At 45.2% G+C, this 21,262-nt stretch overlaps 1 protein-coding gene across 4 annotated transcripts in view; it reads right to left on the bottom strand.

The window, feature by feature from the left end:
• The window catches only part of LOC112980108 (calpain-13), a 50,879-nt gene extending 33,629 nt beyond the window's left edge, over window positions 1-17,250 (bottom strand). For all 4 annotated transcript variants that reach the window (XM_026094745.2, XM_026094746.2, XM_026094744.2 and 1 more), the window contains exons 1-4: window positions 17,207-17,250; window positions 12,283-12,531; window positions 3,336-3,405; window positions 2,352-2,470 (exon numbers count right to left, since the gene is read on the bottom strand). In XM_026094745.2, coding sequence (XP_025950530.1) covers window positions 2,352-2,470; window positions 3,336-3,405; window positions 12,283-12,519 — 426 coding nt within the window. In that variant the 5' untranslated portion in view covers window positions 12,520-12,531; window positions 17,207-17,250. The remainder of the gene's footprint in view (window positions 1-2,351; window positions 2,471-3,335; window positions 3,406-12,282; window positions 12,532-17,206) is intronic.
• Between the last annotated feature and the right edge of the window lie 4,012 nt (window positions 17,251-21,262).

The raw sequence follows: 21,262 nt of genomic DNA on the forward strand, positions 1-21,262 counted from the left end.
TGACCGTGGCATTGTATTTTGTTTGTTTGTTTGTTTGTTTTGGCTGAATAAACAGAGCTGCTTCACCCTGACTACCACAACCCTTCAGGTCATGGTCTCGTCTGAGCTTGCAAGGTCAGAGGAGGCCATAAAGTGAATGAGAAACCTCATGGAAAGTCCTACAGTGCCCCTGAGACTGTGAGCATAACAGAGGAAGAGCCATTCTGAAATTCCTCTTCACAAAATTTCTGCCTTGATACCCCCAGGATTTCAGATACTGCAGCTGGGAGCATGACAGTAGATTGAACACCAATGCCCTATTTAGGCAGTCTGTGAAGAGGGAAGTTCTTCACTTCCACCTATATAGTGACCCTTTTAAATCAGTACTTTATTTTCTTGGTTTTAGAAGAGGAAGAAAAAGAAATGGAGAGATGCAAGATGACAGCACAGTAGGGTGCTGCTGGTTAGAGGGGGAACATTTTATTGCTATTTTGCCTCCTTTTTTCCCTCCCTTGAGAGGGTTCTTAAAGAAATCAAATTCCAGAAGCAAGCGAGGTGAAAATCCCATGCCTTTCAACTACTCTCTTCTGCAGAGGAAAACTGACAGTATGGTGTTAGGAGGTACCTTCTGGATGAGTCCTGAAACTGAGGTCTTGACCACTTCTGGTCTTTAAAGATTTCCTCAATTTCTTCCGGAGAGCAGGGACATCTACGCTAGAGGCAGGTCACCCCCCTTTTGAGCAGAGGCACTCTGCCGTAATCCCCTGCAGCTCCTGAGGAACATTTCTGTTAGTTTCCAAGGCTGAGCTGCTGCTGCTCACTGTCACAATGCCTAGCACTTTCTGTGTTGGAGACGTCAGAGCTTCTGCGCTAGATAAAGTGATTCCTGTACAAACACAGGGCTGAATTAATTCCTGGTGAAATAATATCATCGTAGTTATTCCCAAGACAAAAATGTCAGCATCTTAAATACCACTGCTGAAGTGCTTAACACTCCTAACTCTTGCAGCTGAATAGTCAGGGTTACGTAGGAAGCCCAGAGCAGTTCTTCATGTTGTTGAGAGGCAATGTGCTCCAGATATAGAAAGGTGACAAAAAGTTGTAAGCTAAAGTTTTTATATTGGCCTATGATATGCCTTGTTTCTGATCCTTCACTGAACTGAGGACCGGCAGCTTAGCCTGTGGATGGCAGTAAAATATCTTTGATGGAATAATTGAAAGGCATTTCCGAGAAGGCATTTCCATGCAGAGTAGCTTTCTCAGGGGTTTACTGCTTGAGGAAAGCCAGAAACAGTTGCATTGATTTGCAGATGAGATGACAGGGAAAACATTTTCAAATACTGTAAGGTATTTATACTGCTTAAGATTTAAGAATTGTTCCTACCTTTTCAAAGCTCTTATGAAAGAAAATCTAGCTTGCATCCTTTTAATGTGTTTTAAGCAGAACTGGTGTCCCTTCAGCTGGTTTATCTTACACAATGCACCTCTGCATGCTGGAAATGTGCCAAGCCAGAAACCTCTGGTATTCCAAGGAGCAAAGGAACACAGGAATATTTAGACTGACTGCAAGATAATCCTCGTGGGCTGCTACATGAGAGCACGGGGGGTCAAAGAAGTGTCACTGCTAGAGCTCTTTGCTTAGTACTGAACTGCATAAAGCAGAACAGATTTGTGAAAAAAGGGGACAATGAATGGCCAAGTGATTCTCTCTGCCTCCAATTTAGCTTCTGAGAATTAATGATATTGCATATTCTTCTAATCCCATATGATATTTGGTTCTCTCAGATACAAGTGAGCAGGGCCTGCCAGGTAGTACCCCAGTCACCCACCTGGATGATTCACAGAATTTCAAGAACTGGTAGAAAGTGAGATTTACTAAGGAGCTTTGCTCTTCAGTCCAAATAAAATCTGTTTTTAAAATGTCAAAAACCAGTTCTGCTGATCTATCTCAAAGGGCTTGTAATTTCAAGCAAGTTCTTCCAGCTGAAAGTGGAAGGTGAAGCACATGGAGAAATAGGAAATGAGTCCAAATAGATAAAGAACTCAGATGCAAGCAATCCAAATTAAATCAGGTGTCAGAAAGCCATATGGACATAAATCCATCTGAAGACATGGCATCTGTACCTCTGGAACTGGGCAACTGGGCATAAGTCATAACTTTTGGAAGAGGGCTTCCAATTTCCTAAAGTTTGACTATGCCTGGAGCACAGAGGCCCATTATCAAATCTGGGGTTCACAAAATTCTGAGCTGGGAGTCAGCACTGAAGAAACAAAACATTGAAAGTTGTTGACATCTGAGACTGCAATTTGGACCTTCTGTATAACCCACCCAGCCAAGTCCGAGTAGTCCCAGTACAGCACAGAATACATACCCGGAAATGAAAAATCCCAGCATAATCATTCTGGAAGCCTTGATCCTTTGGCAAAACATTTTCCAAAAATCGCTTCTGCAGAGTCAGGGAGCCCAGGGCAGCCAGCATCCAGCAGTCACCTCAAGGGAGAGAAGAATCAAATACTCTCAGCCAGTTATTAACTGCCCCACTGTCATGGTCCGTAAATAACTCTTTAGGAGACAAGATTTCAACATCTAAGACATCTAAGAATTAGCTTGTTAAAAGAAACCAGCTTTCTTCTTTCCTCCCTTCTCTCCCACCAAAACACGGAACCACCACCCCACATTCAACTGCAATGTCCCTTGGGAACTGCGTTACCACATAGTCATCCATTTCTGCTTTTATGCTCCTCCAACCTGCGTTGAGACCTTCAGGTTTAGAAAGAGATTTCACAAACCTATCATTGGGTTGAGAAATGGAAAGACAGTGACTTGCTGGAGCAGAGCTGCCCCCAAAGACAAGCATGCTTATGGGAACTAGTACAGGAAGCAGACAGATATTAGGCATAAGTATCAGAGAAAATGGATGGAAATATCCATAAAAGTGAAGAGTTTTGAAAGAAAACACTGAGAGTGACCAAATAGAGACAATGGGATGAAACGACAAAATTCAGCCCTGCACATGTTGGAGTTGTGCCTGCTTACCCCAAAACTGCATTTGACCCTTGTGTGACCTTCTGCCTAGTCTTAGCTGGGCCTCCCTTTCTATGCTTATCTTTATTTACAGAGAGGGCAGGTACCATATAACTAAAGCAACAGGGATTAGAGCTGCTGAATTTGGGAATCTTGTTAAACATCTGCAATGAATTCTGTATGAACTCGTTAGGTCTGGAGTGACCTGCACTAATTGTTTATTTACTGCAGACACCATCGTCCACAACTTTCCACTAAGCACTCAGAGTGTAGCAAAGCAACCACAGGCCATTGCTCTATACTGATTTCCAAAACAGGAATATGACCGTACCTATTTCTCCTTGCATAATATCAAATCTGCTAACTCCATCCATGATCAAATGAGGATTTCTCTGAAGCTCCTGAAAGAAAGAAAATGTAAAGAGCATTGTGGGTGCCCAGCCGTTACAAGCAACATATTCCTGCCCTTGCAGATTGCTTGCCTCATGGATGAGCCGCTGGTGTGGTAGTTTGCAAATCCTGATGGATAAGCTGCAAAAAGTCATGAACTCTGCTTCATGTAGGCACCCAGAAGATCCACCACTGTGACAGTCAGGTATCTCAGAGGAATTTATTAAGGTTATTACAATGCCTTGAAACTGGAAGACACCCTATGGTTATTAGTAGTGTTACTGTCACCTTTTAACCTCTTTTCCCCAGAGGAAAACCATTTCTCTTGAGCCCTGATACTTTGGTGCCTCCAGCAATGAAGTGAGAGGAGATACTCAGGCATCTCTTCCTTAGCCCATTCAACTATTCCCAGGGATGGGAACTTGTGGCTGGGCACTCACTGGGTTTTCATTTGTGTTTCTCTAATGCTACAGGCACCTTTCAGCAGGGGCTCTGAGCAAGGCTGCCAAAACACGCAGTTTCCTGGGGGACAGGAGGGCAGAGACACAGAGAGCTTTCCAAAGTGGAGCAGGGGTTGTGCTTCAGCTTAGCATTGGGTCTGTGAATGTTTTGCTCTGAGTCTTTTCTTTTGTGTTTCATGCACAACTAATACAGATCTGCCTGGACTGCTTTTCATCTCTTTTGGTGAGGAAACTACAGAAAGAGGGCTTAATCTCTGGCTGCAAAATCCCACAGCCCTTGGCTGACTTTTTATTTTTAATTCAGGGAGAATTTTCCTTGCATTCAGAGAGTCTTGCTTGGGCAGTGAAGAAGGAAACACGTCAGAGCTTGGCCTTGCACACAAAAACTCAAGCCATTCTCCCTGCATCGGCTATTGGCCTGGGATATCTGAGTGCTCAGGTAGGAAGGGCCTGAGCATCCCCTGTGAGTAACCCTTGGCACACCTCTCCCTGGCTAAGGATCTGTTTTGAAAGAGCAATCAGCCCTAAATAGGAAAGCCATCGCACACCTAAGGAAATGAAGAGATAAAAGGGAGAAAAAACATCTGAATAAGAAAATAATACAGCAGCTCTTCCTTAAGCAGGCCCTGGCATTTCTTCTCTTCAACTGATTTGATACGCTGCACAAACATGAGACCAGCACACAACGTGTCTCACACAGTTGCATGAGCTCAGCATCAGCAAACACCGTCAGTTTTCTGAAATGGCTTCACAGTGATCAAACCCCTCTAAGAAGCTCCTCCAGCAGGAGAAGGTGCAATGCAAGGCAGCCGTTCCAGGCTGGCGGATGCATCATGCTCCTGCAGCAGAGCTGATGCCAGGGAAGAACAGCCTGGGCAGGCATCTTCCTTGACAGAAAGCTTGCACGTGGCCTTCACACAGCCATGCACATGTACCCTCGTACTTCAGGGACTTGCAATGAAGGGTCTTGCTCCCACAGGGTGGGAGCAGACCTAAGAGGTGGCAGTCACCAGCCGTAGTGGTTGGTCACCATACAGGGGAGCAATAGCTGTCAGCCCATCTCCTTGCCCCTCCACATCAGTCCCATCTTTCTCTTCTCTATGCCTCTGTTTCTCTGTCAGCAATTTGCCCCCTCATCTGGGTTGGTTCAAAGCCTCCCATAAGCAGGAGAGAGTCACTTGCACAACAAGGCTCTGAACTTGGCCTGTGCCCCCCTGCCCAGCATCCATCCCTCTGCAGAAACCCTGCGGCAAACACAAGGTAAGGTCCGAAGGTCACTTGAAACAAGTGTTTCTGGCTGAAATGGCAGCAGTTTTCACTGCTTTGTGCGCTGCAGCCAGAAATGGCAGGGCAGAAAAATGGCAATGACAATACGATTTGTGTTTCTGTGATTAGTTCTGTGGGCTCAAGGGAAACAGGCAGCATCGGCTCACTTCAAAAGGATGGACTGTATAGGCAGCGGGCTCTTTCAGTGGAGTTAGTGGGAAGCAATTGGGTCTGAGCCAAGGAAGGACAGGAGACCAACAGAAGCAGAACCAAATGCAGGAGGGGCGGTGGTGGTAAATTGCAAGACCAGATATTCAGAAGAGTTCAAAGAGAGTGTGACCTAATATCCCCTGAAGTTGATGGTGGAACACCAATTCCCTTGAAGGATGCTATGTTGAGCCCAAAGTAAGTGCAGTGGGTTTCTGAAAGCTTAGTGGGGACGTACCTGTGGTGCGTACAGTGCTTTGGAAATCTGGGCCTTCTCAACTGGAAGGAAGGAAGGAAGGAAGGAAGACTCCAACTAACTCATCTTCCTTCAAAGGCAAGAGTACAGCAGCCATAAAACAGCAGAAACTATTATCTATTATTACATAACACAGCAAAGTACATAGCTACCCCCAGACAAAATGTTCAAGCCTCACAATTCACTAGCACTCAAATTGTATAACAAATACAGAAACTACAGATTTAGTTCTAGGTCTGTCCAGAAAGAGTGCTCTGTTTTGTTATAATGAGGCTTTACGGAATTTTCCCCAAGACTTTTCAATTTTATTTGGAGGAGGAAAAAAAAGAGGGAGCTCAAAGAGGCAGGTAGTCTTTTCTCAGAATATTTAAGAGGCCAGTGATTAAGGCAATCATATGGGTTATAAGTCCCTGCTCTGCCTAACTCATCCCCCCGGGACTAACCTATCATCACTTGCTTTCCCTGGCCCAGTGAAAACTTCATTATATTTTCAAAATAAAAGAGAAAATGTTCAAGACAAATCAGTCCATCCTCTAGTGAATGGTCTTACCATGGAAGCACTGCTTATCCGAAGGTCAGGATGGAGGATTAATTTGAGAGGTGGAAGGAGAGAGCTTTTCTCTCTCTCATTTCTTTTTATAAATGCTTGGCTTCTTTAAGTAAAAGCAAGTCCTCAGCAAACACTCAGAAGAAGTTTGGGGTGAGTAGTGTAGAGGTAGGTCTCATGCAGATATATGTAAAGGATTCGGCGGAAGGTCTTTATGGAAAATTGGAGGCCTGGGATAAGATTTCACGGACAGCATAAACTGGTCTGACTGCAGGCTGCTACTCAATAGGGTGGTCTGCCCTTGGCTTCTTTCCCACTGATTTCCTCACTGATCCAGCCTATTGCACAATCCTGTGTGCAGGCGCAAGGCCAGCAAGGGTTAGGCAGCAGAAAGATGACTCTTTGCAGAGCTAGTGCCCTATTAGATCAATGCAGGTCTACAGTGAAATCACAGCCTTGCTTCTATTCCAATCAGCTCCTGCCATAGCTCCACGTCTTTCCCTTTGACTGCGCTTGTTTTACTGCCTTGTACTCCAGCCCCACCTTCCTAACACATCCTGTTGTCACAAGCCACACAGCTACCTGTTCAATGCCACACCAATTAAAATAGCAAAAAGGTTGCTGTTCTCAGCGGGACAAATCTTAATTCAGAGTAACTGCTGTGCCTTTAATAGTGTTCCTCTGGATTAAGAAGAAAATGTGATACTGCAGTTCCCAGGGCTGAAGGCATTGTCTAGCAGTACGCTGAGAAAACATCAGGCACGCCAGTGATGTCAGACCTCCAGTGACAACAGGAAACCGCCACCGAATAACTGACACAGAAATAGGCCTCTTGGAGTAACTAGGGAAGACAGAACAAAGGAGCAGCCACATGGGATCAGACCAAAGGTCTAGCTATTCCCGTACCTTGTCTCTGGCAGCTTGGTGAAGGAGCGGAAGAACAGAACAAGCAGAAGCTAACACCTCTCCCACATACCTCCTCCCACCTTCCCTCACTTGGTGGCTAAAGGACTTCATGGGCTGTAGGCTTTCTCTGCATTTTTGTGTTTAATAGTCCTTGAGGGAATCTATCCCCTGGCTCTGCCTAATCATCTTATTTTTTTACTCATATTCTGCTTTTCTTTGACATTTCATTAGAAGGGAAAAAAACAGGCTGAGCCGGAGCAGTTTGCTTGCACCACCAGGACTCAATTTCCTGCTTTGTGGCAGACTAGCTGGGTTCCTAATCTCCTATTCTCAAAACAGCAAATGCCTCAGTTCCATCCAAAAACAAACAAGCAAACAAACCCTCCTCTGCTCTTCTGCTCTAGCTCTCTCTTGCAATGGAGGTGTGAGGTGCCCACAAGCATGAGAGCAAAGCTCTGCTGGAGAAGGAACTACTGTCCAAAAAAATGCCAGAAGAAGAGAAAGCCAGTTCATATTTCACTGGCAACCCCCTTTGTTTAGTGTGGTTCAGCGCTAAAACACAATGAAAATTGCATCAAAAAAGGTAAATACAGAGCTACCTTGAGCCTGTCAGAGACTGCTTCTTTGGAAGTCTTGAAATCTATGCTTGTGTTGGCAGTGGGAATTGTGCTCACAAAGCATACCCCTATATTGTAAGCAGGGAGGTCAATAAAAGGCATAACTAGCAATGAGATGTCGACAGCAGCGATGCTTCAGCTTTGTCTGGCTTCAAGTCAGAGTGGTCTTTTTCGTCTCTCACTATTCCCCTTAACCAGTTTCTTTGCCAGGTTAATTTGGTTTAGGGAAGCAAAGGGAGAGCAAGGCACTGGAAATTGCTGCTTCTAATCTCTAGCTCGACACGAACCCAGAGTGTGCCCTGAGCAGGAATCATGTGCTCTGCCGAAGCGTCTGCCTGTGCGACGTGGGGATATCTTCCAGGGCTGTGTGGATCGCCATCACGGCAGTGGGCGTCCCGAAGCCAGGGTCCTTCAGCACTGCCCATGTCAGACGCCCTGGTGGACTACAGCATCTGCCCTGAAATTTTCCAGTTTTGCCTTGTATTGGACAACGTCCCTCCACACAGCTCTCCTCTGCTCCCCCATAATCAGGAACCCTCCAGGCAACACAGCAGACACTGAGGCAGTGTTAATTTGTTAATTTTACCCCATATGTAGACAAGCAGCTGGTGGTGGGCTACATAGCACACAAGATTATTATTACCTGTTCAGCCTTGCTGCTTGGAGGGACCACAGCTAAGGCTCAGCAAGAATTTACCGCGCTCCCCAGTCAGACCATTTGGTACTAGCTAAAGTTTCCAAAGTGGCACAGTGTTACCAGCCATTCCCCCACGTCCCAACAGAGCCCTGTATAATCCTGCTACCTGACTGGGCAGCCTGAGAAACGGGAAAGTGCAGGAGTCAACAGGAGGTCCCAAGGGCTACTTCCCCCTCAGACAGGGATGTGCACGTTCCCCCCACAACGAGCCCTTTCCAAAAGCAGCAGAGCATCTAGATATTATCTAAATAAACCTTGCTAAGTCTAAAGCCTGTGCAGAGAGGCAGATGTAACAAATGGTGACGCACTGCAGCTTCCTCGGCCCGGAGACATTAGCTCTGAAGTTGAGGTCAGATTCAATCAGCTGAGTCGGCAAAGGCGGAAGCAATGGCAGCCTGGAAATGCTACTTCCATTCAATTACCCTGATTGCTTGCACACACACGCAATAAGGTGAATTGCTCTTGATTTTTGTCAAGGAGAAATACTGAACAGAATCAAAGGGCCTCTGTACCCTTGTGGTCACTATAAAATATTAAAGCTGTGAACTGCCACCATTAACAGCTGGAAAGTGGCTTTGCCTCATATCAGAAAATGGCCCCATAGAGCGACAGAATTGCAGGTAATGCAGAGCAAGACCGTTCGTCATCACTGCCCATTTCCTCTAACTTGCTCAAAGATGTTCATGTGACAATCCACATTTCTTTTTCCCTTTTCTTTTTTCCATAGATTTCCCCCCTGCACTGTCAGAGCTAAATTTTTAGGTTAACTTCAAAGCGCCACCTGATTTCTTTCCTGAATAAAAGTTGTCCTTCTCCATGATAGACACATTGTTCTGGAAAGAAGGTGAAATTTGCATTGGGAAGGGGCAGAGGAGGAAAGGAAAAAATGTGAGCAAATCCTTTTGCACAATCACTGAACCAAATAATTAATCAATTTTCCCAGCAAATGAGCATTGTCTCAGACCGTATCATTTTGCCCAACACTTTTTAGCTGCTCACTGCAGTAGCACAATTCCCTGAGTCTTGGCTGGGGCCACAAGTCATGCCCTTTGCTCATGTTCGTATTTAAGCAGTCTCTTTCTGTAGCCTTTGTCCGAGAGACTTCTTTTAGACCCTAGTCTTCCCTTCCCCTGACGCTGGCTGCATGAGACAAATACACCAGCTCTTGTCCAGCACTGCCTCACTGCATAAAGGCCCCTGTTGCAAACCGCAGGGCTGCATGTGGAGGAAGGCACCTGCTAGCACAATGTGCTGCAAAAATTGTTTTTTTGAGGTGGAGATCGCCTTTAGAGGGATGCTACAACAGTTGAGGCAACAGGCCTGATGCTGGTTACAGTGTCAAGGCAGCACCAGGCTCTCCAAGAGCCAGATACCGAGCAGCTGCAGGAGCAGCAGGCTGTGCCCTGGGAGACCCTGCTTTGCTTCTTGCCTCTTTCACTCAACAGCCACGTATCCCCAAGAAACACCTTCAGCAACGTCACCCTTTGCCCATTTTTACCTTTTAAACCAGCAACTCCACAGATCAGGGACTATCCTTACCAAAGCATGTAATGGGCACTGTACCCAGCACAGTGGGGCTGGGAGGGCTACCTCTGTTGCAAATGCATCGCTGTACAAACGCAAACTTCTCTCCTCACAAACATATGTGGTTTGAAACATAACTAACGTTACAGGTCAAACATTCAGAAGTTAACACCACCACAATTCACATTATCTGGCCCATGCTAATTCAGTTTCTTTCTACATCTGCATGATATTATGCATTATGATTAGAACAGAGTGAAATAGCTAAAACATTCATTGATAAAAGATGGAGATTCAACACTACCGAACCTTGTGACTTCCTCTGTTCCATTCCATTTCTTGCATGAAGGAAAAGCAACAAACAAAGAAAGAGTTTGTTCTGAACATTTTTCAAAGGAACACCTCATTTTTTAAAATCTGACAAAACTTTTCAAGTAGAATTTCCCTCTGACCGACCTTTAAAAAAGACCAGCAATAGAAAACACTTTCGTTTAGCGTAAAATAGTACCTCTCTTCCATTTTTAAAAATTATGGGTGAGCAAAAAGACCAGTTAATTGCAGAGCTCTTATGATATATTCTCTAATTGCAGGATCACATACTGGTTTTCCTACAGAGCTCCTGCCATATTTGGTACTTTCAGCACCACTTCTAGCAATGGCTGAAGTAGCACATGCAAAATCTCAGCTACAAACTGCACGTGCATTTCAATGGACATAGAACAAGGGCCTGGGGTTGAAAACATGGCCTGCAGCAGTTCACATCTAATGGGAAATTGCAACAACCGCACTATATTGGGAAATTAGGCAGAGTGGCATTTAAAATGTTGTCTTGGTGCTCCTGATATGTTTCCCCTTTCAGGGACTCCCATATCAAATTGGCTCACTTCACAAGTCAAAACAAGTTGTTTCCAACTGTCACCACTGAGTACTCCTGTCTGAAAATCAAGCTGTTTTCTTTCTGCTTTATACATCACCACCACATATGAAGACTCCAAACTCTGAACATAATTGGCAATTCTCTTGACAAGGTACAAGGTAAAATAGAAACAGCATGTTGCTCAACTGCTATATTGGATCTGGAACAACGACAGCAGTTGTAATTGCTATCTGCCACTTGAGTAACTAGATTCTATATGACTCAGAAGGTAGAGGCTCAGAGATTAATAGGATCAAGTTGCCATTTTTGTCACAGGTACATTTCTAGCCAAATTTTTAATGTCAGAGGGAGCTAGTGGTGGTGGATGGGAAAAATAGGGACACAGGTTAAATTGGTCACACTCTGTAGGCAGGATGTAACTTCATTCGCTTTCTGGGAGACATATTCTGGTATGAAACAGTCTTCTCTAGGGAAATTACAGGTATCTTTTAGCCTAACTAGGCAAACCCCTCAAAAACAGATTGTAAGGACAATCTTGCAATTGGCACGGCAGCAGAGTGCACAGCAAGCTGGATCTATGCCTAGTATCACTAGTTCTGTGGGACAAATCCGGAGGCGGCAAACATCTGAGACCGCCTCCCAGCAACAGAGGCTATTTCACACCTCTTTGGGATGAACTCAGATGGATACGAGGGAAATGAAATGCAAAGAAGACTAGGTCAGAGTGCTAGAGGAGGATCGAACATAGCTTCCTGCCTTATCCGGGGATTTTGACCCCATGACTCAGTGGAGCTGTAGCCAGACCTTGGCCCTGGAGCTTTAGCTGAACTGACAGACTCAGGAGTTGACAGACCACCGGGCTGGCTACATCTGATAGAAGAGAGTGCATCAGTCACAGCTAATGCAAACCCACTAGACCTCCAGCCGTGGGTAGAGCCACATGAGTTGCAGTAGTGGAAGGTCAGAATCTACACGTTTACCAAAAGGAAGAACAAAAACCTCAGCACAGTTGATTTAGGTCACTGCTTACTTCAGGCAAACTTAAACTGAGGAATGTGTTCATTTTCAGAACAGAGGAGAGACAGGGAATTGATTTGAAGGGGCAGTTTATGATCCCCAGGACTTGGGGAGAAAAACTTGGAATAAATAGGCTCTGCAAAGGTCTGGAGTTTGGTTAGCTCCTGCCCAGGAGATCAGGGCATGCAGTGAACACCGGCCTTCTCTCGTAGGCTGCTTGTAAACCTCACTGCCTGCTGAGGCATTTTACAGCACCACCCTCTCTTCTGCACTGGCCTGCAAAGGGGAATCCGCATGGTACACGTGGAGGGAGGTGTTGTAAAGAGATTTTCTTCCCTTCACACATCTCTCAGCGAGGATCCCTCCTCACAGCATCATGCTTCCAGGTGCCCGAGCTCCACTTCCCTATTTTAATCCAGGCCCCATCCCCAGAGGCGATGGCTTTTACACCCTGCAAGTCATCACTCCCCTTCGGAGGCAGCGCTTTGAAACACCATAGCTGGCATAACTCACAGTTGGCCTCTTCCACTGTATAAGCCACAGCTTGTCCTCTGAGAGCAGGTTGGGACCAATGGAGCTGACATTAGCTGGGAAGGTGTCATCCTCAAACAGCAGGCCTTGGCTCAGACATGAGGCTCGCAAACGGCTGAAGTCCTGATTATTAAATTTCTTCAGGCTCTGGAGGCTTCCAGCTGTCCCCGTTGTTTTCCAGTCTTGCCCTAACCTCCTAGAAGAGTTGGGGGAGAGCATCGTGCCCCTTTCCTGCAAAGGAGAAAAGACAGGGACTGTCATTAATTACTGGCTCTGCGGCAGCACCCTGGGAGCACACGGGGAAAGTGGACCCCCCCCCCCCCCCCCCCCCGAGCAGGCTCTGCAGCGGCAGCATGCAAGGCTGAGGCCAGACACAGTGACAAAATCCTTATTAGCTGGAAATGCCTGGGGAAAACGGGGCAGTCAAATCCCAACTGGTTTATCTTAAACCACTGCTGTCACTGCTACAAATTCAATTTTGAGTCTTCCCCGAGGACAGAGAGAACAAAGCTGTTAGTGAGACACCACGCTGCTGTTGAGGGACGTATGCAATGTAAGAGAGCATGGGATGCAGGATGGAGCAGGAGCTGCGGACACAAGGGAGGAAAGGAAGACGATACCAGCATGTAGGCTGCCCACATGTACTGATGACTCTTCTGCCCATGGGCTGCACTTGTGCCTAGGGCATCTTTGGAGTTATTCACTTTATTCTATTTGCCCAGGCAACAAGTGAGCGCCTGCCAGTCAGTCCCTGTGAGAGAAATGCATGAGCCAGAGACCAGCCTGCTGTTGCTTTTCCTCGAGACCTGCTCCAAAGGCCCTGGACAGATTCATGGGTGGGCTCCTATCGGCATCCACAGACACTGGACCAGACTCACTAGGAGCTACAGTGCTGAGATGGGACCAAGCTGCAACACCCAGACCTGCATGCGACATGCACCGCTTGCAGATGTGAGTGTGCTCCAGGGTCTGGGCTTTTTGGACTCAGTAGTTCATGCTGGGGCCAGTGTTTAAAGAGATCTGAACTGTAGATTCAAATCTACACTGGGGAGATTTGTCTGTTATCTGTAGGAATTACAGTCTGGAGCATGTTTGGTCCCACCTTTGTTAGATGTGTTGATTTGTTTAAAGGCAAAAGGCAACTTGCTTAGGAAAAACGAGTACTTCGCACACACGAAGCAAAACTCTGGTCTGGTCAGACCTGCTAATACAGCTACTGGCATCGTTGGGGAAAAATCTGAGCGATAACATCTCCTGTGGTGGATTCTGTCCCTTTACAGTCACCAAAGACCACAGCAGGACTCTTGCCATAAAAGATCTCCTTTCTTTCCAAAGGGAGGCAACATATCTCAAACAGGGGCATTGGACTGGGGTGGGAGTGCTTTGGGGACAAGAGTGAGAAAAGGGCACACGTAGGGGCAGGCAAAAAAGACTTGCACATTCAAGGGGCAGTGGAGACAGGGCTTTTAAAAAGCAGTTTGTTCTGTCTGTACAAAATACAGGTTTTGACATGCACTCATCTTGTGTCCTTCCCAGAGCCGCATGGATCAACAGAGACAGACACACACATGTGCTCCTTCTCCAAGGGATCATCCTTCAGCTAAAAACACTACTGTGGATTTCATAATTCAGAGAAGTACCAACAGCGCTTGTTCTGCCTGCCCTGCCTCCTAGTTCCTCCAGCACATTTGGCCATGCAAAATTACACAGTCCTCTGGGTACATCCCTCTCAAAAAGAAAAAGCCAACTGTCCTGGCCTTTAATTGCAGTCTTGTCCCTTTCCTTACAAAATGGGAAGCTCTTGGTGAAGTCCTCCATTAGCAGATTTTTAAGGTCAAAAGGGATCATTGTGATCCTTCCTCTGGCTTCCAGCATGACACAAGCCACTGCACTTGATCCAGCAATTCATGCACCTAGCTCCTGGCTTCCACTTAAGCTGTATCTTATCAGCCAGAAGTGGAAAATCCACTGCATGCCTTGGGCAAGCCATTCCTACAGTTACTTACCTTCACTGTGCTAATTTCTAGCCTGAACTTACTCAGTTTCAGTTTCAAGCCACCGGATGCCATATTTTTTTTAACAGATGAACAGGTTCTTTACTACCAAGCAAACATATCTGTGCATCTGATATATTCCTGGTGCTATATGAAGAGAGCAGATGATTCTAATAAGAGCTACACCTCCGACTTTTGCTGTGAACCTTTCACACACATGTGAAAAGCACCGGCTGGCCTCACTGAAGCTGTGCTACAGCTGCCCCGCTTTTTGCTTAGAGTCATCACCTTTCCTGGTGCTTGAAATCACTTGGCCTTTTGGCACTGTCCTCTCAGGACCTGTAACAACAGCCTAGAAAAACAAGGAGTTTTGTGTCTTACTATTTTAATTAAAAGCCCCACAAAAAATCAGAAGTCACCCTCGGCCAACAGGAAGAGAGAACATTCCCTTTGGGCTTGCATTTTTTAATACAGTGGAAATAAATCTTATGTAATGTACCATAACACGACAAGGGAATGGCTTCTTCTTAACAAATACTCATTTGAAACTGTGCCCAGGCCCCATGCGTGCTAAGATCTATTTCCTGCAACAGTGTTCCAGCAAAACTGATTACTAATTCCACAACTCAAATTAAAACTAACAGAGCTTGAAGGCTGGGGCTGACACGCGTTCCCTCTCTTCTGACAGAGAACAAGAGTTTTTAGCATGTGTGTGTGTGTGTTTAATTACGTTGTTTAACATATCCAGAATAATTTAGCAACCAGAGTGAAGAAAATAATACACTTAACTACTTTTCCCTTCAAGAATAACTTCATCAGCATTTCAGGCGCTGTGTCTGGGTGCGCACGTGCACAGATGCACAAGCTCTATGTCTATCTGTAGCCACCGAGCCCACAGACCAGTGCGCACCAGGTTCGTCCCACTCGCTCTGTGCTGGACCCGGCACAGTCCGCACCCCCCTCTCCTTTCAGAGCAGCATCCTGAACTCTGGCCATGAGTCGCTTCTGTTTTGCTCTGATGGATGCATCGGCAACAGCAAAGGTCACAACACTTTATGAGGCAGAATATCGCCTGATTCAGGAGCATCTTATAGTTACCAAACTCTGAGGCAGAAAGAGTGCTTCCAGCGACAAAGTTATAACGGATTGGGTCTCAGAGGTACTGCCCTTGGGCTGCTCCCTGCCACAGCACACGGGGGAAGAGGGAGGGATTTCAAACACTTAGAAAAGCTAGTTCGGACAAATTATGAAACACCATCAGAAACAAACATGCTGGGTCCATTTTCCTAAAGAGGGAAATTATTATTCAGAAGGGGTTAAAGGCACATTTATTTAACACTGGGAGCTCCTCCAAGATATTTCCTTATCTGAAATACAGACATGAATCATGCCCAAGTTTCCCTCCTCTTTTTGTTTTTCAGTCCCTCCCTTCCTTCCCAGCAGACCTCATGTTATCCACCTCTGAGGGAGGGTCAAAAGGCAAAGAGTGAGAGAGGGAAGTAGGTCAAAGAAAAAGCCATGAGGAGAAGAAAAAGAAGTCAGGTGTGACAGCTGGAAGGGATGGACAGGAAAGCTGAGTATCTGAGGATATGGGAGCTGAAAGGTTGGTGACCGCCACAGAAACTAGCCTAGGAATCTGCCATTTTCTGCAGACATAGACAGCTTAAAACCCACTGGTGAAGGGTGTGCCTCATCTCCCTCCAGCACTCATTCACACAAGATGTCAAACCGCTATCAAAGTCAGGTACTCAGTGATTGCAAATACTACTGGCAGCTAATCATACTTTGTGTGAAGATTTATGTCAGAGTATAGACATTATTTCCTTCAGCGGCATCTTCTGCTATTTTGCACTGAGTACTAGAGTGGAAATCAGACAATTAGAAACACTGACTATTTCATAGTTCAGCTGTCCACCTTCTTTTCCACTCCTCCAATTTTTTCAAAACATTTCCACTACATGTGGGGTCAGCTGTACTTTAGGAAGAACAGCTGAACTTGCCTCAGACACTACAGAGAACTCCAGGAGTGCGGCAGCCCTCCTTACTCTCTTCCCTCTCAAACACTTAAAAAAAAATCACTGTACCTTTAATTTCATCCAGAATATCCAATACATGCTACAGTAATGCAAGCCCTCTTTCCCTCTAAGACCCTGCCATTTACACTTTTTGAGCACTGTATGAACTTCAGGGAGTCAGTTTCAGAATGCTCTTATCATGAACAAGGCTTGAGTTTGTTAACTTTTACTGTAGTCCGAGAGGAAAAAAACAAAAAAAACCAAACAAATGAGACAGAGCTGTTTTTCAGCAGCTTGCCCGCAGTGACAATGTGCTGCAGAGACAGAGCAGGAAACAACTCAGATGCCCTAAACGCGCTCTCTCACTGATGGACAACAGTATACATACAGTACACAAAAGCCTTGAGCACCTCAGAAAATCAAAACCAAAGCCAGGCACCTTGGCAACTCTATGAGAGATTACTTTTCCAGTGGCATCTAGTATGACCTTCTGCTCCAAATTATCTGTGAAGTACTTCTTTCTGGCTATCGATTAAGACAATTTTCCCCTCATTTTCATACATAGCATAGGACACTTCCAGCTACCATTTTTTGCCTCATTTAACAGCAGCATACAGTAACTATAGAGTTATAGAGTCCTCCTCCTCCAGAATCTCCACTCCCACTTGATCTAATTACTTCTGATGACTTATCGTTTTACTGCAAGGCTCTTTTTAGGACAGCAAATTCATCTTTTCTCCCCCTCCAAGTAACATTAAGGATAGGGAACTCTAATTTATTCTATCATCTCCCCAAGACAAAACCCTCTCAATGCAGCCAGTGTGCTTTTCCAGCACTTTTACTTGTATTTTGCCTACTTCACCTTGTACTAAGTGAAACAGCAAAGTGATGTTTTACCTGCAACGCCTCCGATGGAACTATCCAGCCAAAACCAACAGACTGACAGACGTGATAGTATTATCCCGCGTTCCTTTATAAAGCAGCTTTTGCCCCTCCTTTAATAAACGTAACCAGGTTGAACTCAAGTTCAAGGCCAAAAACCAAACAATACGACTCCGTGATAGTAGTTTTATGCAGCTAACATAGCATATATACATATATAAATATATATATACCTCTTCTATTAGCCACCCACAACGGTGGCTATCTGCCTAAATAGGCTGATAATTAGTCTCCCGTAGCTTACTGTGGTTTCAGACACGGTTGTTCTTACAGAAAAAGCAAGATTTGTTTGTAGCGCTTACGTTTTCTCATTATCTGCTTTCCCCCAACAGCTCCAGGAAATGCAAAAATGATACTGGGCTCAGGCACAGGCTGGCAGTACTCACCGCGAAACAAGCTATCGGAGCTGTGTATCATTTTTTCTGCAGCAGTGTAAGAAGGAGACATTTTTAGGCCAACACCTGTTAGTATTTACACTGGGCTCTCATACCACAACTTGGTTGGACTGGCTGAGGTAGGTCAGGGTTATCCGTATAATCAGGACAGGTAGGAACTGGATCCCGTTATCCTAAAGCCCAAAGTTAAGTATCTTGTAATTGTGTGGGGAGAAGGTTATTTCATTTTTGGGAGGCCACAGTGAGATAGCCTAAGCAGGTCCAACTTCCAGGGGAATGGTGTGCAGCACCTTCTCTGAGGCACATTGCCCAGCAGCATCTCCAAGTGTATTCCTACATCCTGTGAATGTATTTCTGATGAAAAGGACTTAGGTGTCCCGGTGGACAGCAATCTGAACAGAAGCCAGCCATGCACCCTCGCAACAGAGAAAGCCAATAGCATCCTGCCTGCATGAGCTGAAGTGCAGCCAGCAGCACTTGTGCGACCACATCTGCTGTATGGTGTCCAATTTTGGGCTCACCAGTGTAAGGAGGACACTGAACCTGGAGCACATGACGTAAGAGGAGAGGCTGAGAAAGCTGCTCTGTTCAGTGTGGAGAATGCAGTCTTCCACTAGCTAGAAGGCAGTTATAGAGAAGATGGAACCAGACTCTTCTCAAAGGTGCACAGCAAAAGGCCAAGAGGCAACAGGCACGAGTGGCAGCGAAGCAAATTCGAGGTGGTCGGAGGGAAAAAATTCTCCATGGTGGTTCAGCTCTGGGAGGTGGGGGCATTTCCACCCTTGGAGATATTCAGCTGGACAAGGCCAAGCAACCTCACCTAACTCTGAAGTCCTGATTTGAACAGCGATCTCAATGACCACCTAAGGTCCCTTGTCAGAAATTTAGCTTGGGGCTTAACACAGAAGATAGAACCAATGCCTACTTCTTTCCTTACTCCAAATAACTACATGACCTGGGCTCAGAAATTTCTTTGGAATAAGACTTCTTACTTGGACTGCAAATTCTTCGAGGTGTGATGCTAGCACTTTCCACAGCAGCTGGTCCCCAGGAGCCTGGGGAAGATGAGAACATAAAAATGTTCACGAAAAAGACAGTTCGGCTTCTTCCTCCATGTTTAATTCAGGTCTGCGGGACTCCAGACCTGAATCTTTAAAAGCTGTGCACTATATCTTGCCTGTTCGTGTTTTAGGGTTCTCACTTCCACAAGAGAACTCAGCATTTAGCAAACTCCAGTGGGGAAATGCCTCTGCATAAATTAGAGCAAAACCTGCCCCAGAGAGCAAAACAGGTGCAGTTTTCCTTTAAGAGCTGTTTTCCACTGCTGCTACATAAATAAAAGCTGATTGCACCAGAAGCAGGGAGCAAAGATTTCCTTCATTGCAGGAGAGGAGCTCTGGGGTGATAAACGCTGGTGCTGCTAGCTCATCTGACAGCACGTGTGCTGTTAATCGCCTCCTCTCTAGGGAAACGGCAGGTATATTCCCCTCAAGGTGCGGTGATTCATTGTCCGGAACTGATATCTCTGCTTAAATGGTGGATTAACATGATTTAAGAAATATTCATTGTGAAGTTGATTAGAAAGCACCATCACCAACCTGGCAGGGGATTTCAGTTATTGCAGCATGACACCATTTTGTGATTGTCAGCTTTTCTGCGGAAGGCTGTATTGATGTGTCCATTTTCACAGTGGCTCCAGAGAATGAAATCCAGAAGGCAGAGGGGTTTATGTACAGCAATGAGTCTTTGGATTATTTGCTCTCCTAAGTGTTTGTGGAATCCCACAAGAGAGGAGGGATGTTCGGCTGAAAAGCACAGGGCTGCGCATTGGCAGAACAGGGTTGTTTTCTGCTCGCGGCACCCTGCGAGACTCTGGCAGATGCAACATTGCCCTGACTCGAGGTTTGCCTTTGCAGAGCAGGGACCTGAATCTACCTTTGGGGTAACTGTGCAACTTAATCCACTCATGAGCAAAAGACGCTGAGAGATCACTGGAAACCCAGAACTACCTCTGCAGTGTCAAATACGACCTCAGGGTTGTTAAACACACAAATAAAGAAGGTCCCCTATACTTATGACCAACAGCAGCTGTGCAGCTCTTCCGCCCATCTGACTTGCACTGACACCAAAGGGCAAATATCAAGAAGTGCTGGGAACCCTTGTTTTCTGTGGAGTTAGCATGACTTTCAAGGTCTCTGCTGGCACCACAGAATTTAACGTATTTTGGGATTTAATCCACCCTTATTCCACTCCTCCATGGAATAAAAGTAAACTGCACAAAACTGGAGCTTCTTTTAAGAGAGATTTTAAAAGAATTACATTTATCTTCCTGAAGCCCATCAGCTGTCCCAAGGGCAGACTGCTGTTCCAGGCTCTCTGAAGCAGCAAGTTTTATGTCATCTTTCCAAGGAGGAAAGAGAATAGCCTAACTTTGCCCAGGTAATTCTGAAAGCTTTAGCATTAAGAAGGGCAACTCTCCTCACTCCACCCACAGAGCTGGCGTGCTGAAGCATCACAATTGTTACCTTTTGCAAGATTTCACACATATATCTGCATATCCTCTTTTTGCTGCTTCTGCCCTTGTAAAGATCCCACTCTTTTAGCAGAGACAGTCCTAATTTACACCACAGTAAATAAGAGAAACAGGCTGGGAATTTCTCCAGGGTAGTGAACACAACTACTTTTTGTGTAAAGGCATAATCTTCCTTCAGTAACCTTCACATTTGCCGCAGTCACTGTGACTGGGTATCCCACTGCTTTTGTATTCTGGGACTAATGGAACTATCAAGTCATTTCATTTACTCATTCATAATTTTCTGTATTGGTCACATTTATTTGCCTCTCTTAGTCAAGATGCAGAAAGGCTATGAATAACCTTACTCATAGACAAGTCACTACCTCCTTTGCTCTGATTTTATAAACTCGTATTTCTGGCAGTACCTGCCATTCTAAAGCACAAACTTTTATGACTGTATAAACTATCAGGCAAATACCAAAGTCCAACTTCCATATCTGTTTTTACCCAGCCTTTGTCCACAAGCTGTGCCTTAGTGCAGACTAACCCAGGGCTTCATCACTTGCCCATATTCACATATGAATCATTTTGCTCATAAATGAATGACAAGTGCTTCTGAATTGAAATGTGGCAGCCACTTAACAATACATAATGAATCTGCACAGCTAGATCCCACTGCCACTTGAGGGAGGGGGGGATTTGGTATGAAAAATGTATCTCTTTAAGGCCATATTTTTAGGAGATATATCCACTGGCTTCAGAACTAGTGTGGATTCTTAAAAACAAAACAAAACAAAAAAAGCAGGTAGCCCATTACCAACACCCATATTAGCACTAGATTTGGTTAGAAATTTCCCAGTGGAATATTTTTGCTTCAGAAAGCGCCTATCCATCAAATTTGAAAGCCACTAGCAATAAATTTTCACTATGAGAAAAACACAATATATTTCAATATTGTCACTATACTCCATTTTGATTTTCGAATGGTCTCTTTTTTTTTTTTTTTTTTTTTTTTGGCTTATGAGAAAAACATCACTTCTGGATCCTCTCTGTGTTATCCAAAAGGCTTAATGTGCTGCAATGTAAAAAAAAACATCCAAA

This window comes from Dromaius novaehollandiae, chromosome 3 (assembly GCF_036370855.1).
Source record: "Dromaius novaehollandiae isolate bDroNov1 chromosome 3, bDroNov1.hap1, whole genome shotgun sequence".
Classification (NCBI taxonomy): domain Eukaryota; kingdom Metazoa; phylum Chordata; class Aves; order Casuariiformes; family Dromaiidae; genus Dromaius; species Dromaius novaehollandiae.